The sequence below is a fragment of the Pyrus communis genome, chromosome 6 (genome assembly GCF_963583255.1).
Source record: "Pyrus communis chromosome 6, drPyrComm1.1, whole genome shotgun sequence".
NCBI lineage: Eukaryota > Viridiplantae > Streptophyta > Magnoliopsida > Rosales > Rosaceae > Pyrus > Pyrus communis.
In genome coordinates this window covers 23,493,530-23,508,168 of record NC_084808.1, presented here as the reverse complement: position 1 = coordinate 23,508,168, position 14,639 = coordinate 23,493,530, and the positions used below count along the sequence as shown (strand labels likewise).

At 37.3% G+C, this 14,639-nt stretch overlaps 3 protein-coding genes across 6 annotated transcripts; 2 read left to right on the top strand and 1 right to left on the bottom strand.

Moving 5' to 3' along the window:
• The first annotated feature begins 648 nt into the window (after nt 1–648).
• On the top strand, nt 649–4,898 carry LOC137737018 (serine/threonine protein phosphatase 2A 57 kDa regulatory subunit B' theta isoform-like). Its single transcript, XM_068476359.1, has 3 exons — nt 649–910; nt 1,065–2,716; nt 4,330–4,898. The coding sequence occupies exons 2-3, from the start codon at nt 1,514–1,516 to the stop codon at nt 4,687–4,689; spliced, it is 1,563 nt and encodes a 520-aa protein (XP_068332460.1). The 5' UTR covers nt 649–910; nt 1,065–1,513; the 3' UTR covers nt 4,690–4,898.
• Nucleotides 4,899–6,231: 1,333 nt separating this feature from the next.
• Nucleotides 6,232–13,972, top strand: LOC137737456 (serine/threonine protein phosphatase 2A 57 kDa regulatory subunit B' theta isoform-like). Of its 4 annotated transcripts, XR_011068824.1 has the most exons (5): nt 6,232–6,495; nt 6,647–8,355; nt 8,692–9,151; nt 9,247–9,394; nt 13,523–13,972. XR_011068824.1 is itself a non-coding variant. In XM_068476934.1 (4 exons), exons 2-3 carry the CDS (start codon nt 7,144–7,146, stop codon nt 9,046–9,048), a joined length of 1,569 nt encoding a protein of 522 aa, XP_068333035.1. In that variant the 5' UTR covers nt 6,232–6,495; nt 6,647–7,143; the 3' UTR covers nt 9,049–9,050; nt 9,209–9,548. The 4 variants fall into 4 exon arrangements, 2 of the variants coding, with proteins under 2 accessions (XP_068333035.1, XP_068333034.1); XR_011068823.1 differs by lacking the exon at nt 13,523–13,972 and having other exon boundaries at nt 9,247–9,548; XM_068476934.1 differs by lacking the exon at nt 13,523–13,972 and having other exon boundaries at nt 8,692–9,050; nt 9,209–9,548.
• LOC137736269 (stemmadenine O-acetyltransferase-like) lies at nt 9,683–11,642 on the bottom strand. Its single transcript, XM_068475566.1, has 2 exons — nt 10,235–11,642; nt 9,683–10,179 (listed from the first exon to the last, which is right to left on the bottom strand). Exons 1-2 carry the CDS (start codon nt 11,010–11,012, stop codon nt 9,722–9,724), a joined length of 1,236 nt encoding a protein of 411 aa, XP_068331667.1. The 5' UTR covers nt 11,013–11,642; the 3' UTR covers nt 9,683–9,721.
• Nucleotides 13,973–14,639: the final 667 nt, after the last annotated feature.

The following is a 14,639-nucleotide window of genomic DNA, read 5'->3' as shown; positions in this document are numbered from 1 at the left end:
GTTTATACACTATCGATTGTTTAAAAAGAAAAACACAAGGTTAAAACCCATACTAAGGAATAAGGAAAAAAAAAAAAAAAAAAGAATTGAATCAACTACCGCTCTTTTTTTTCTTTTTTTTTTTAAATTTTTTAAGTACAATAATATATCTATATATATAAAGAGAAAAGTTAAAATGGTGAAACATTCATAATTTCAAAATTGCTCTTTCCCATTAAATATTCAAATAAAATAGAAATTCACAAAAAAAAACTCACTCCTGTAACTAACTTTATCTATTTTTAAAAATATTACTTTATTTTTTTGTTTTTGGCTTTTTCAAATGAAAAATCAAAAGAATCAATTGCCACATACGTACGCGTGTGGTAAGAGACTAATTTTACATTAAAAGAAATCTAATTTAATATTGAATTCGATATGCACGAAATTCTAATCTAATGTATTTTATTGATAAATGAAGAAAAATACTACTAGATCGATAAATGATTTGATTTCTGGTTTCACTTATTAGACTAGATACTTTTAATAAAACGACCCAAAACAATATCCTAATTTCAGAAAGAAAAAGACCCGGTACGGTATGGAATGGATGCGTATTAAATATGCGGCTCGTGTATTTTGGTTTTGACTCGACTTTCTAAAGAAGCCCAGAAAGGAGTCGAAGAAAAAGCCACAGAGAGAGAGAGAGGGAGGGAGAGAGAGAGAGAGAGGCAAAGATGAATATAAACTGAGTCAATCAAACCAGCAGCGGAAAAGTAATAATAAAACCTCAACAATTATTTATTTGATTTCTATAGTCAACAAACTACAACGAGAATGAAGGTGGATAATAACGAAGGCCGAGTCCCTCCCTTGGTAAACTCGTTAGTATTGTCACCCAACCCTGAAATTCTTCGTTCTTCTCATCTGGGTAATTGTTATTCTTCCTGTTTGCATGTGCTTTTGCTCTTTTTTTTTTCCTTTAAATTTGTAGCTATTCAATTTGTTTTTTGAGCATTGGGAAATAATGTGGTGATTGCACACTCTGATTTTTGTGTTTTTCCTCTTTTGATTTGGATGAACAGGGCAGGGAGTTGGGATTCGTGAATTGAATCTGGAAAGTTTATGCTGATTTTTTTTTAGTTTAGAGTGGATTTTGGCATCTGGGTTTTGGATTTTTAGCAGAAAGTTTGAATTTTTGTGGGGTGTTTTTATTTTTCCTAACAAGGGCAGAAAGCTAAAGGGGAGTTTGTTTGTTGGGTGATTGAGATTGGGAAAATAAGGGCTTGGTGTGATCTTTTGTGTTAGATAAGCGAGTCGGGTTTTAGTTTTCGGATGAAAAGGGGGGTTCTTGGCCCCCTTTAGTGCATTGTTTTCAGAAATACAGGCATAGAATAAGCTTCTGGGTAGCCTAAGATTATAATTGTTCACGAAAGCTGTGTGATTCAGTCGGCCGGGAGTGGTTTTGCAAAAAGCTTTTGGAACCTTAGATATCGGTGTGCATAGGGTGGAGTTTTGTTTGTTTGTATGAACTATGTTGAGACAGATACTTAATAAGCTTCCCCGGAAGTCTTCTTCTAAGAATGCTGAGAATCGTGATACATTGTATTCGAATGCTCCCACCAATTCAAGAAGCAGTGATTTGGGGACCAGTAAGTCTGGGAATTTGACTACATCTCTCCCACCCGGAAATTCTGTTCCAGACGCGGTGAAAAGTTACAGCAACAAGAATGTGAGGGGTGCAAATTTGAAGCCGAATGGTTTCGTGCTCTCTTCTTCTTATGAAGCATTGCCTGGATTTAGAGATGTTCCAAATGCGGAGAAGCAAAGCTTATTTATTAAAAAGGTGAGTTTGTGCTGTGTTGTATTTGACTTTACCGACCCAACAAAGCACCTGAAAGAAAAGGAGATCAAGCGGCAGACACTATTAGAGCTAGTGGATTATGTGACTAAAGCAAACGGTAAATTTTCAGAAGCTCTTATGCAAGAGCTTGTAAAAATGGTGTCTGCAAATTTGTTTAGGGCGTTTACCCCACAGCCTCGTGAGAATAAAGTTGCAGATGGCTTTGATTTGGAAGAGGAGGAACCTTCAATGGATCCTGCATGGCCTCATTTGCAAGTAGTGCACGAGTTATTGTTAAGGTTTGTCGCATCACCTGAGACAGATGCAAAATTAGCTAAAAGATATATTGATCACTCGTTCATTCTCAAGTTGCTGGATCTTTTTGACTCTGAAGATCCTAGAGAAAGAGAGTATTTGAAAACAATACTGCACCGAGTTTATGGAAAATTTATGGTGCATCGCCCATTCATTAGGAAGGCCATCAACAACATCTTTTATCGTTTCATCTTTGAGACTGAGAAGCATAATGGGATTTCTGAACTCCTAGAAATTTTGGGCAGTATTATAAATGGATTTGCTCTACCACTGAAAGAAGAGCATAAATTGTTCCTCGTTCGGGCTCTAATTCCCCTGCATAAGCCAAAATCTTTAGCTATGTACCATCAGCAGTTATCTTACTGCATTATGCAGTTTGTAGAGAAAGATTGCAAGCTTGCTGATACTGTCATTAGGGGTTTACTGAAGTACTGGCCGATCACTAATAGTTCAAAGGAAGTATTGTTCCTAAGTGAATTGGAAGAAGTGTTGGAAGTAACTCAGCCATCTGAATTCCAGCGGTGCATGGTTCCCCTCTTTCGCCAGGTTGCTCATTGTTTGAACAGTTCTCACTTTCAGGTAGCGGGTTCTTTCTCTGCTTTCAGTTTTTCCTATAAGCTGTTTAGTGCACCTTTTCTCTTTATAACTTGTTTAGTCTGCCACATGCATGATACTCAAGTTGTGCACTTATTTTGTTCCAAGCAGGAAGACTTCTCTGCATTGTTATCTTTCTTGTCCATGTTAAATGTGATACATTTAATTTTAAGTGTTTTGCTTGTGTAAATTTTCTTCTCTTTCCATCTCTGGCTGGTAAATTTAGACACCTCATTAATCCAAATTGTTCTGCAGCAATATCTTAGGTTCCCATATTGTGGGTGATCAATTTGTACTTGCCTTTCCGTGTATGTTGTTTTTTAATTGAGGGATTTTTTTACTATGTTCTTCTTTGTTAATCGTCAATGTACTAATTAAGCCATCTAAACCTTGGATCCTTTCCACTACTGTTTCTTCTCCAAAAAAAAAAAAAAAAAAAAAAAAAAAAAAAAAAAAAAAAAAAAGAAACCTTGGATCCTTTTTGTCAACCAAAGAAAAACCCTTAATTTTTTTTCAGTTGGATTTCACTTTGTTAGCCCTTTGCTTTATTGTCATTTTAATTTTAGGACTTTTGTCAAGAAGATTCATATTTGTTGAGTTCTCTTCAGTAATTTCATGTTTGGAGGAGTATGCATGAATACTTTCTCAGGTCTAACAAGTGGCGTTTTAAGGTGAGGACGCAATTTTGGTGCTCCACCTCAGAGGAGTGGATAAAGATTGAAATAAGCTAACATAAAATAATGAAGTAATATTCCATGCTCAGCGACCTTCATGACCGATAGTCGATGGCTTTGCATGTATTGGAAATTCTAATTAGGCCTGTACAAAATTAGGAAGAAAAAGAATATCACAAGAGTTAAAGCTCAATCCTGGTAGTTTCTCATAGATCCCATGGGTCAAAGAAGTCATCCTACAATGCTTGATTGATTTCTGTAAGTGTTGGCTGTTGAGAGGATCTAGATAATGTCCCAGGAAATTTTGGTGCTTCATGTTTTTCCATCAACAAAATTTGGGTGCTTGTTGGATGTTCCATTTTGGTTACATAGGATTTTTAGACTTTAAAAGGAGGAGTCTCAGATGTTTGAAGAGCATTTTGAATCTCTTTGGAGTTCTGTTTTTCTGTTCCGCAAGTCAGTCAAGAACATTAAAACTAGTATTACGATGCTCTGACTTAAAACGTAGTGTCACTGTCAATCCCATATGGTATAAATCTTGAACTCAAACTCCCAACCATTTCTTTGGGTTGTCGGCTTGAGGATATGATTATGTATTAAACAAATTATGACTCATCAATTAAAGAACTACTACATGAATTGGGAAAATGTTTAACCAAGTATTCAGCACAAAGTAGAGCTGAAGTAAACTTAAGGTTATGCATATGAGTTCTCTTCACAGTGGACGAGTAAATGTGAAATGAATTCCCGATCGTATCTTCTCAGGAAGTTTTATACTAGCCAATTATATAGAACTTTGACATTAGTATCTGCGTAATTAATCCTACTTCTGTTTTATGTCATGTTTTCGTTGTGAGAAAATAGCTTATTCTCGTTGCAGCTTTTGATTCTTGAATCTGATGCAAGCAATCCTTGTTTTGTCAGGTGGCAGAGCGAGCTTTATTTTTGTGGAACAACGATCACATTGAGAACTTAATCAGACAGAATCGTAAAGTTATACTGCCCATTATCTTACCTGCATTGGAGAAAAATGCTGAAAATCACTGGAATCAGGCTGTCCATAGCTTGACCCTAAATGTCCGAAAAATTTTCAATGAGCTTGATCCTGAGCTTTTCAAGGAATGCTTACTCCAGTTTCAGGAAGACGAGTCAAAGGAGGGCGAGGTTGCAGCACGGCGTGAATCCACTTGGAAACGCTTGGAAGAAGTTGCTGCAAAGAAAGCTGCGAGCAACGAACCTGTGCTTGTTTTCGGCAAAGCACCTCCCAGCACTACCTCGCTTTAGCCGAAGCAAGAGACTTGCTGACAACACAATGACATCAAATTCTGTTAATCGAAAACGGGATTTGTAGCACTGTGACGTGTTTCGGGTGCTTGTTTTCAGAGATCATTGTGTATGTTGTAGTTGTAGCTAGGAAATGGTTCTGGCAGATAACCACAGTCCAAGAAAACATTCTGCCTCATTGATTGTTTTGTTTAAAAGTTAATTTTCTAGCTCTTCTTTTGGTTAAAATATTTTACATGATACAAAATATGATTATTCAATCAGCAAATCAGAGGCTTGAAGAGAAGAACATAACAAATTTGGTCAAGTACCATTTTTTTTATCTTGAGGAAATTGGCACTCATTCCGTCTTTGTAACTTGTTCGCTTTGTAGTGCAACTAAACGTCGGTGCATCTTGAGCTCGACTAGCACCCGAAGACAAGTACAATGTATGGTGTATGTCAAACTTTTCATCCATTTGACATGATGGGCTCACTTATTCTCCCAGGACAGCTCTTCAGTCAAGGCGGCCTCATAACTTGACTGTGTGACCGAAGACTCATAGCCGAAATACAAAGTGTGCTGAGAGATGTTTTTACCTCTATCTAAGAATTTTTCGCCTCATCAAATATAAAATAATAACCACCGCTAAATCGTAATGTGTGAAATAAGAACTCTTACTTGAGCGAAAACAATGTTTTAAAAAAATCACCCCAAGGTGCGCCTAGGCGGCTTTGGAGGCTGGTTGGGAGGAAAATCGCCTTTGTTTTGTGGAGGGCCGGCGAAAAACTCATCTAGGTTTCGTCGGGACACGTCTCAGGACGTTTGGGGGGGTCATTTTTGTTTAAAAGTTGTCGAAATCTGAAAAATAAAAATTTAGGTCAAGTTTCAAAACTTTTAATTGCAAAGCCTCATGCCTCAAGGCCTTCGTCTTTTAAAACATTGAGTAATAATGATCATAAACTCCACTGAAGATATTGTTCTTTTTTGGAATCTCTTAAAAAACAATAAAAAAAGTTAGTCGAATAACAAGCAGGAAACATCCCAACAAAAGGAACGGGGATTCTCTCCCGATCATTTTTATGAGAATCTTGGGAATTCTTAAATATGTTCATCATATATTTTACGTTCAGTTATTGTCAGTTACTGTTCATATTTAATTTTAAATAAAATATTTAAAATAATTTCTAGCCGCACAATGTATAATGAATGAATACGATTTGAGAATATCCAGAAAAAAGGAAAAAACACAAAGGAGAGATTCTGGTTCGATGAGTTGGCAGTGAGTTGGCTGACTTTTCCTTCATGTTGCTCTCACTCAGTCACTCGTGGTGGGATTAATGTTCACTTTTCTCGCTCTAACGATGTGGAGGTGGATAGATTTTTTAATCCGACCGGTGTACGAAGTGGTACGTTATGTATTATTATATAAATGATGAGATATGTGTGCTAAAAAATTAATAACTTAAAAAATATAAATTTTCATTACTTCTGTTAAAACAAATGATATACCACTTGTAAAAATTTGTCGACGCTTATTTCTATTGAATGTGTCAATCCGTAGTGCTCTCTCTCCCTCCCTCCAAGTCCAAGTTAGAGAGAGAGTTTTTGTTAGAGAGCTTTGGTTCCTCTACCTTTTTCTCTTTTCCCAACTTTTACTTTCTTTCGACACTCTCTCTCAAAGGTTGGATTTTATAGGGACTGAAATTGTTGAATTTTCTGTTCTCCTGGTCACCTTTTCTTCTTCGTCTCTCTCTATGTGACCCAAAATTTAATAGAAGAAAAGCTCCTTGCTTTCTTGCACTGCTTAGACTCCTGCTGATTCTGTAAGTATAAAAATTTCATCTTTTTACACTTGAGTTTGGTACCCTTTTACTTTTTGGCTCGCACCCTTTTAGATTTTTCTTTTAGGCATCACTGTCCCTTGGATTATTTCATTGTTAATAATATCTGTGGAATGCTATCTCTGTGTTTCAGATCGCACCCAGATCGTGTCAGCTGCAGAGCTAACTGGGTTTAGCTGCTGATTTGGTAAATATATCTATATATATGTAGTCTTCAAGCTGTCCTTACCTGGAAGTAGATTAAAGACGAGCTTTTCTTAATTTGGGAAGTTGTTATTGGACTTTGGCTTAAATCAGTTTCTGCTTGTGGGTTACTGAATTTGACCTTAGAAGGTGTCAAATGTTTCTACTTTACTGTTAGAGATGTAGAGAAATTGAAGATCACTAGAAGAGAATGATACATGAAAACATGGGAACTTGCTTGCTTTGATTATTTGCTTCTGGGAGTAGTTTAATCTTCATATGGAAATGGGTGTCTCTATCTGGGTTTTCAATTTCTTATAGTGCCGATTGTTGCTCATTGAGTGTGTATCTGGTTTGATTCTTCTATCTGAGGTATCAAATTTTCGGTTCAGTTCTGCTTTGAGGGTTTGACACGATTTGTGGTTGGGGTCTTTTGTTTTTGAAGTCATGATCAAGAATTTAATTGGTAAGCTTCCTAGGAAGCCGTCTAAGTCAGCCGAGAATCGTGAATTTGGGGGTTCTTCTGCCCCTGCATTGAATGCTTCCTCTATAGGTTCAAGAAGCGGTGATGTAGGGAATAGGCCAATTAATTCAAATAGCGTACCTCTTTCGGGCCTTGATTCTGATTCAAATTTAGGATATGGCCATGGAAGTAAGCTCCCTCAACTTGTCAACTCAAGTCTGAATTCTGTTACCACTTCTTATGAAGCGTTTCCAGCGTTTAGAGATGTGCCAAACTCTGAGAAGCATAACTTGTTTGTGAAGAAGCTGAACTTATGTTGTGTGCTGTTTGACTTCACTGACCCAACGAAAAATCTGAGAGAAAAAGACATCAAGCGGCAGACGTTGCTAGAGCTTGTAGATTATGTTACTTCTGCAAATGGAAAGTTCACTGAAATCATAGTGCAAGAAGTTGTAAAGGTGGTGACTGTGAATTTGTTCAGGTCATTCTCTCCACAGCCCCGTGAGAACAAGGTTTTAGAAGGATTTGATGTGGAGGAGGAGGAGCCTTTGATGGACCCTGCATGGTCACACTTACAGATTGTGTACGAACTTTTTCTGAGGTTTGTTGCATCGCCCGAGACAGATGCAAAGGTCGCTAAGAAGTACATTGATCAGTCTTTTGTTCTCAAATTATTGGATCTCTTTGATTCTGAGGATCCTAGGGAAAGGGAGTACTTAAAAACAATTCTGCATCGTGTCTATGGAAAGTTTATGGTGCATCGCCCATTCATTAGGAAGGCGATCAACAATATATTTTTCCAATTTATTTTTGAAACAGAAAAGCACAATGGGATTGCTGAGTTTTTAGAGGTTTTGGGCAGTATAATCAATGGATTTGCTCTTCCGCTTAAAGAAGAACACAAACTTTTCCTAGTTCAGGCTCTGATCCCCCTTCACAAACCAAGATGCTTACAAATGTACCATCAGCAGTTGTCCTACTGCATTTCACAGTTTGTCGAGAAAGATTGCAAGCTTGCAGATACTGTTATAAGAGGGCTGTTAAAGTACTGGCCAATCACAAATAGTTCAAAGGAAGTCATGTTCCTAAGTGAGCTCGAGGAAACTTTAGAGGCAACTCAGCCAGCAGAATTTCAAACATGTATGTTACCACTCTTCCGCCAAATATCTTGTTGCTTGAGCAGTTCACACTTTCAGGTATTGAGCTGGGTCTTCATTTAATTTATTATTTCTTTGTGCTTATAAATATTTGGTCTGTTTGAAGAAACCCATCTCTCTCTTCCCATTGCACTCCCAAAAGTTTTGCGTGTCACCTTTTATTGATTCTGATAAGTATTTTCTGCTATTTGTTTTGTTTTTACTCTTGTTTATATCTTTGATCATTATCATTGTATTTCCTTCCATATTCTACTTTAAGGTAAGTTCTTCTGAAATATTTGCTTTCGACAATGTTATCGTTTTAGGGAGGTAAAGCTCACTTTCCATGTATATCCTGACCAAGAACCTTGAGCTGACTGATGTGTGCTTTTACAGGTGGCAGAGAGGGCCTTGTACTTGTGGAACAATGACCACATCGAGGACTTAATCAGACAAAACCGTAAAGTCATATTGCCCATTATCTTTCCTGCTTTGGAGAAGAATGGCCTCAACCACTGGAACCAAGTGGCACGGAGGTTGACATTAAACATCCGTAAAATCTACTGTGACATTGATCCTGAGCTATTTGAGGAGTGTTTGCTCAAATTTCAAGAAGATGAAGCAAAAGAGGAGGAGGTTAAAGCAAAACATGTAGCCACCTGGAAGCACTTGGAAGAGATTGCTGCTTCTAACGCTGTCAGCAGTGAAGCAGTTGTTGGCTGCTTGGACCCAACCCAGACATCTCCAAGCTAATGGTAGAGGGATATACTTATGAAGTTAGAAGTTCTCATATTTCTGTTTTGCTGCTTTTTCGGATCATTGGGTGGGAGCATTGCATGGCCGTGTGCTATGAAAGGTTGAACACTAATTGATAGTTGTCCATATCCTTGTCTGTTTTTCCCTCTATTTTCAGCTTTTTTCACCCCTAACGTTTGGAGAAACGTTCCACAGCATTGAAGTTCGTGATTCTGGGATTTTCACAGATACCATTTGCACGAAACAACAAAACAGGAGTTAGAAGCTGGCATTACGTATTCAGCACGGTGAACATAGAGGTATAGTTGATAAGGGTTAACATGAAAGAAGCTACAAAATACAGGTAATTTTATTCACTTGGAGTTGATTTAATTGGTTTGAAGTACTTAACTACTTAGTCTCGTTTCTGTATATGTATAATAACTATCCATGGATCTCAGAAAGAATCTGTTTGCGTGTGCTTTTTTCTAATATATTGATATATCTGATTGGCTTTAGTTGTGATGAATGTTCTTAGGCCCTAACTCATCATTAAAATGCATTTACTGGACTTGTACTTTCGGCTACATGTTCCTGAGCAAATGATGATAATTTACAAATGTGTAAACTATGAACATCAATTAGTTGAACCATAGGACTGGCTGGAAGACATAAACCTAGTTACATAGGTTTAAGAGCTTGGTGCCACAGAAGCAAATTCTAGAAGCTCGTGATCATGTTCAAATTTAGCCATGTCTTCTTCGTCCAAGGTCACCCATGCTTCTATTCCGTCACCCGAGCTACTACTCAACAGTATGACAACATTCTTGATGGGCACATTACTAATGCATGCCCAGGTGGGTTTTCCCCATCCAAAATCAGTGTTGTATAGGGAAAACCTAATCCAACTGCTGAACCTGAAAAACTCAACCTCTCCTTCGCAGACCAATTCACTCGTTTCTTTTAGAGGCTCACAAGCATGTGAAAACCCATCTTCACCTTGCAGTTTCCTCACACAATCATTATCGATCTTCCTTATTACTTTTCTTAATCGGACCACAAAGTCATGCAACTCTGGTTTGCTTTCATCTTTCATTATGGATGAAACAGCAACGCGCCAGATATTACCAAAAGAATGCCATTCGTTCCCTTAGATTCACCACATGGGATATCGCCATTGATGGCCTGCCCCTACCCAATGTACCAATCTTTGCGTTCATGCTAGACTTGCATATAAGGGCTGTCAGAGCTTCCACATGAGTAGGAGCACAGCTGTCCGTGCACAAACCCTTGGATGCTTTGACTTTCAGCTTGGCTAAGCTGGATGCATCAAACACAAACCTCTTTGTCACGAACTTTTCTCTCTTGATCAAATTGGATGGCATGAAGATTTGTTTGTCCCGAGGTGGAAAGATGGTGGCTGAATTTAGGGAGGGAGTGATGTTTTCAAAAACACCACGTGAACTTGTAGCCCAAGCATCAAGGAACGAAGACAATGTTGCACCATCTGCGATCTTGTGGGAAAGGCAGATTCCAATCCCCATGCCACCGCAGTCAAAGAAGTTCAATTGAACGGCCATGGCTGCAACTGCCTTGTCCATTCTAATATTGTAGGGATCAAGTGGAAGAAGTTGTTGCACTAAATCCATTTCCGGACTTTTTAGTATCTCAGAGAGCTGAATGTTAGCTCTAGCTCTTGTGAAGACAACAGCTCCGTCTTCACAATCCACAGATGCATTGCCCTCAATCCTTCCGGCCAAAGGGTAGAAACTGGTCAAGGTTTCTGATAAAGATTTCTTCAGCTTATCAACAATGGTGGTATCGTCAATGTTTGCAGGAGCTGAGTAGAAAAGAATGACTGGCACATAAAACATGGGAGCTATCTGATCTAGCAAAGAGAGTTTGTAGCTCTTAAGGTTGTCTGGAATCGGAGATGATGGTTTGCATTGATCTTCAGAGACTCTCTCAATCTTCATCTGCATTTTCACTTCTCTTTTTTTTTTCTGTTAAAATTGCAGTTACGGAGAAAGAAAACTTTGAGATGAAGATTAAGAACTAATTACAGCAAGATAAACTGATTACAGTTAATGTGTTTTCAAAACTCTGTATTTATAAGCAGCTAATCTATTGCTGATAGCTACGCTTGCCAAACCTAACCATTTCAATTTTCAACCAACTCCTTGTTGAGCTTGGAGAGGATTTGGAAACTTGTTTAAGCTACTAGAAATCTGGAAGATTTAGCCGGTCATCCAACGTATATTACACGTCGCGTTGATTGATCAATTGCTTGGGAAGCAAGAACGTTGTATCGCCATTGTGTGCTTACCGCCTGCATTAAAATTTCTTGGTTGATGTCAATGTCCCGCATTAAAATTTCTTGTTTAATGTCAAGGTTACTGGTAGGCAGGTGATCAAGTTTTAGACCAAAAGAGTTGCGAGGCTGATAAAACTGTTGATCAACCTATGGATGGAGAGATTAGGAGTTGAAGTTTTTTAACCCAGAAGAATATGGAATTGGGTTTTCTTGGTCGAAGAGTTATTTGAAGTGACCATGGCAGTTGTAGGGCTTGGGCTGGTTAGGAAGTGGTCCTTTCATGTACACTCAGATCGTGTTGGGCAAACAAGCCACTGACGGGGGATGACCCGTTTGAAATTCTTTTAGGAGAACTTCTTCTTCTAAGCGCTTTTATTAAAAACATTTTTTTTATTTGAAATGCAAGTGCTTTTTGGACAAGCACTTAAATTGTTTTGATAATACCAAAACACTAATAAGGGTTTATTTTTATTTATTTATTTTTTTTCACTGGAGCCGCTTTAAGTTTTTTATTTTATTTTTAAAGCGCTTTAAGGCTGTAGGGACTTGTAACTCAGTTGGGGTAAGAAGGTAGGAATGTGGGTTTTTACACCAATCTTAATTATTGATGGCGGTGAATTCCTAGTCAAACAAATTCATGGTTTATAGGTATCTCATTACGGATTATAGTGTGGGAGCTACGTGTGACCTTTTTTTAGTATTTTATTTTTAGAAAGTATAGGACATTTTTTTAAATTTAAAGACTCATTTTACAACTTTGTTGTAGCACAAAAAAAATCATACGTGGCAATATAAATTTAGTTTTGTAGACTCTCTTGGATATGCTCTTAATAAACATAGTGAAAGTCAGGAATCAGAATAATTCCAATACAAAAATGTTTGGTTTGATGTGGTTTCGAGTTTGGTTTGGTCCCTTTTTGTGTATATTCTTTACATATGTTAACTGAAAAAAAAAATCATGGAAAGCTGGGCATGCTTTGCTTTGGCATGATGAAAAATTAAATGATTCAAATCTGAGAACTTGTTTCTGAGAGGAAGGATGCAAGATGCTTCAAGTATTTTTGGTTTCTGTTTGGATACACGAGGACGGCCTAACTAACTGAGCCTAACCCACAAACTGCATTCGCATAATACAAGCCTTTTTGATAAAAAAAAAATTGGGGTGGGAGATTCGTGTTAGTAATATTAATCCAATAATTGGGAGGGAAACAAGTTAAGAAACAAGCTAGACTAGTTAAATAAATAGGCCCAATTGGATTATTAGTTCCCGTGTGGTGATAGGATTGTTGGAAGATAACTCATGTGGTAAAAAACGATTTAAGCCTTGCGGTAAAGTTTGTTGGGATTTATACCCAAAATGAAAATTTTGTCAACTCTTTGTTAATTATTAGCATGTGAGCCACACATATTAGGCTAACACATAACTTTCTGTTAATTGTTAGAACGTGGGGATTACATGTGAAGCTAACTTCATCTTTTTAGTCTCGCTTGTGAGCCTCATGTGCTAAAAATTAATGAAGAGTTGACGAAATTTTCAAATTTGGGTCTAAATCTTGACAATCTTCACCACAAGGGCCATCTTCCAACTATTATATCCCCACGGTACCTATTAATCTAATTAAACCAAATAAATACCAAGGCAATTAGTATGGACGATTAGTTTTTGATATTTTGTTGCAGAAAAGATCAATATCTATTATGTTATTATTATATCATCCTTACGTGGTTGTTATGTTATTGTTGAGTTATCAATATATAATTAATATGTCGTCGTTACTAAAGCTGATCATTTCTGCAACCAAATCTCAAAAACTGATCATTCCTTCTAACTTCGGTAAATACAAGTTATATTGGGGAAGGAGAGGTTTGAATGGAGCATTTCGTGTGCACTGATAAGCATTCTTAATTACTTGAACCACAAATACCTAGCCTAGTTCAAAATAGATCAGAAAGTACTTTAAAATAAACAAATATTTCCTAATCACCACCTTATTTTAGTTACCCGTTTTAGGAAGTCCTTAATTTGTCCTAAACGATTAAGGTACCTTATATTTTCCTAGTCAATTAGGGTACTTTTATACTCATTATTTAAAAACACTTGTGTGACTTGTTTTTGGGATCCATCTTTATATTTGATCAAACTCAAACAAAAATCGTTCTAAACGTACAAAATTACAGCTCAGTCTGCAGCAACGAAGATCTAACTAGCTAGCTAAGCTTCTAAGCTTCAGAGATATCATTATCTATGGCAATGGCACCCATGATCACCGCCTGTCTCTCCATTATTTTTGGTCTGGACTCCTGCTTCTCCTTCCTTTTAACGGCTTTCCTCACCCACGAGACGTTATCCACATTCGACGAAAACCCCTTCCTTGAGTGCCCGTGGCCGTGGCCAGGCGAGATTCCTCCCTCCGGTTTGGATCAATATTATTAGCGTTCCATGCTTCCAGCAGCTGCAATTTTAAACTATGTACATTCTGTATTGCTGTACAAGATATTATTAATTAATGTTTATAGTTAAATCAGCTTAATTAGTGTCTTTAATTTCTTCGTATGTACCCAGTCTCTTCGTTTATAAATTTCATGTATTTCGCGTAGAACTATGAACTTGTGTCATATATTACGCCTCATGCATATTGTCACAAAAAAATTTAGTTCAAATCCACCTTGCCTCAAATTCCCCGGTTAATTAAACATAATAATTAAGGATTTTGTATGCAGAAGAAAAGAAAATTAATTAAGAGCTATTGCTTATCAGTGTTTATAACTAGTAACTACTACGTACACCTTTAATTAACACCTCGCAGCTTAAGCTACAATAAACAAAATATGATCAAATCTATCACCTTTCACAACACACCATGTGGTCAAACCCATATACTTCATAGGAAATTAATATTTTCGTGTATACGTACATGGAAGGTTAGTAGAGTTCAAGTTTGCTCACCACCAACCGCTATAAATTAAAAAACAACATGAACGACTATTAACATATCAAAGATGCACACGACAAGGTGGCTAAATAATGACCGTACTTGTATATTATTAGGCACCCATAGTGTTGAATTTTTTAGGTCGATGGGCCGATGGTCCACTCCAATAACACCAATACTGTCTCCAACTTAATAATTACTACTTGTCCAATTCGTCAGTTATGAGGTTTTATCACAAAATACCTCGGTGATAGTTAGAGTAGAATAATCCTATTTAAATCGCTTTTCTCATTTTCCTTTGACCGATGTGGGATTCAACACATAGTACTTTAAATCAGCTCTTCTTGTACCACTATATTAGT

Coding starts and splice junctions, on each gene's coding strand:
- LOC137737018 (XM_068476359.1), top strand. CDS start 1,514: ATGTTGAGACAGATACTTAATAAGCTTCCCCGGAAGTCTTCTTCTAAG. Junction 2,717..4,329: donor TGAACAGTTCTCACTTTCAG/GTAGCGGGTTCT, acceptor TTGTTTTGTCAG/GTGGCAGAGCGAGCTTTATT.
- LOC137737456 (XM_068476934.1), top strand. CDS start 7,144: ATGATCAAGAATTTAATTGGTAAGCTTCCTAGGAAGCCGTCTAAGTCA. Junction 8,356..8,691: donor TGAGCAGTTCACACTTTCAG/GTATTGAGCTGG, acceptor GTGCTTTTACAG/GTGGCAGAGAGGGCCTTGTA.
- LOC137736269 (XM_068475566.1), bottom strand. CDS start 11,012: ATGCAGATGAAGATTGAGAGAGTCTCTGAAGATCAATGCAAACCATCA. Junction 10,180..10,234: donor TAGCATGAACGCAAAGATTG/GTACATTGGGTA, acceptor GGTGAATCTAAG/GGAACGAATGGCATTCTTTT.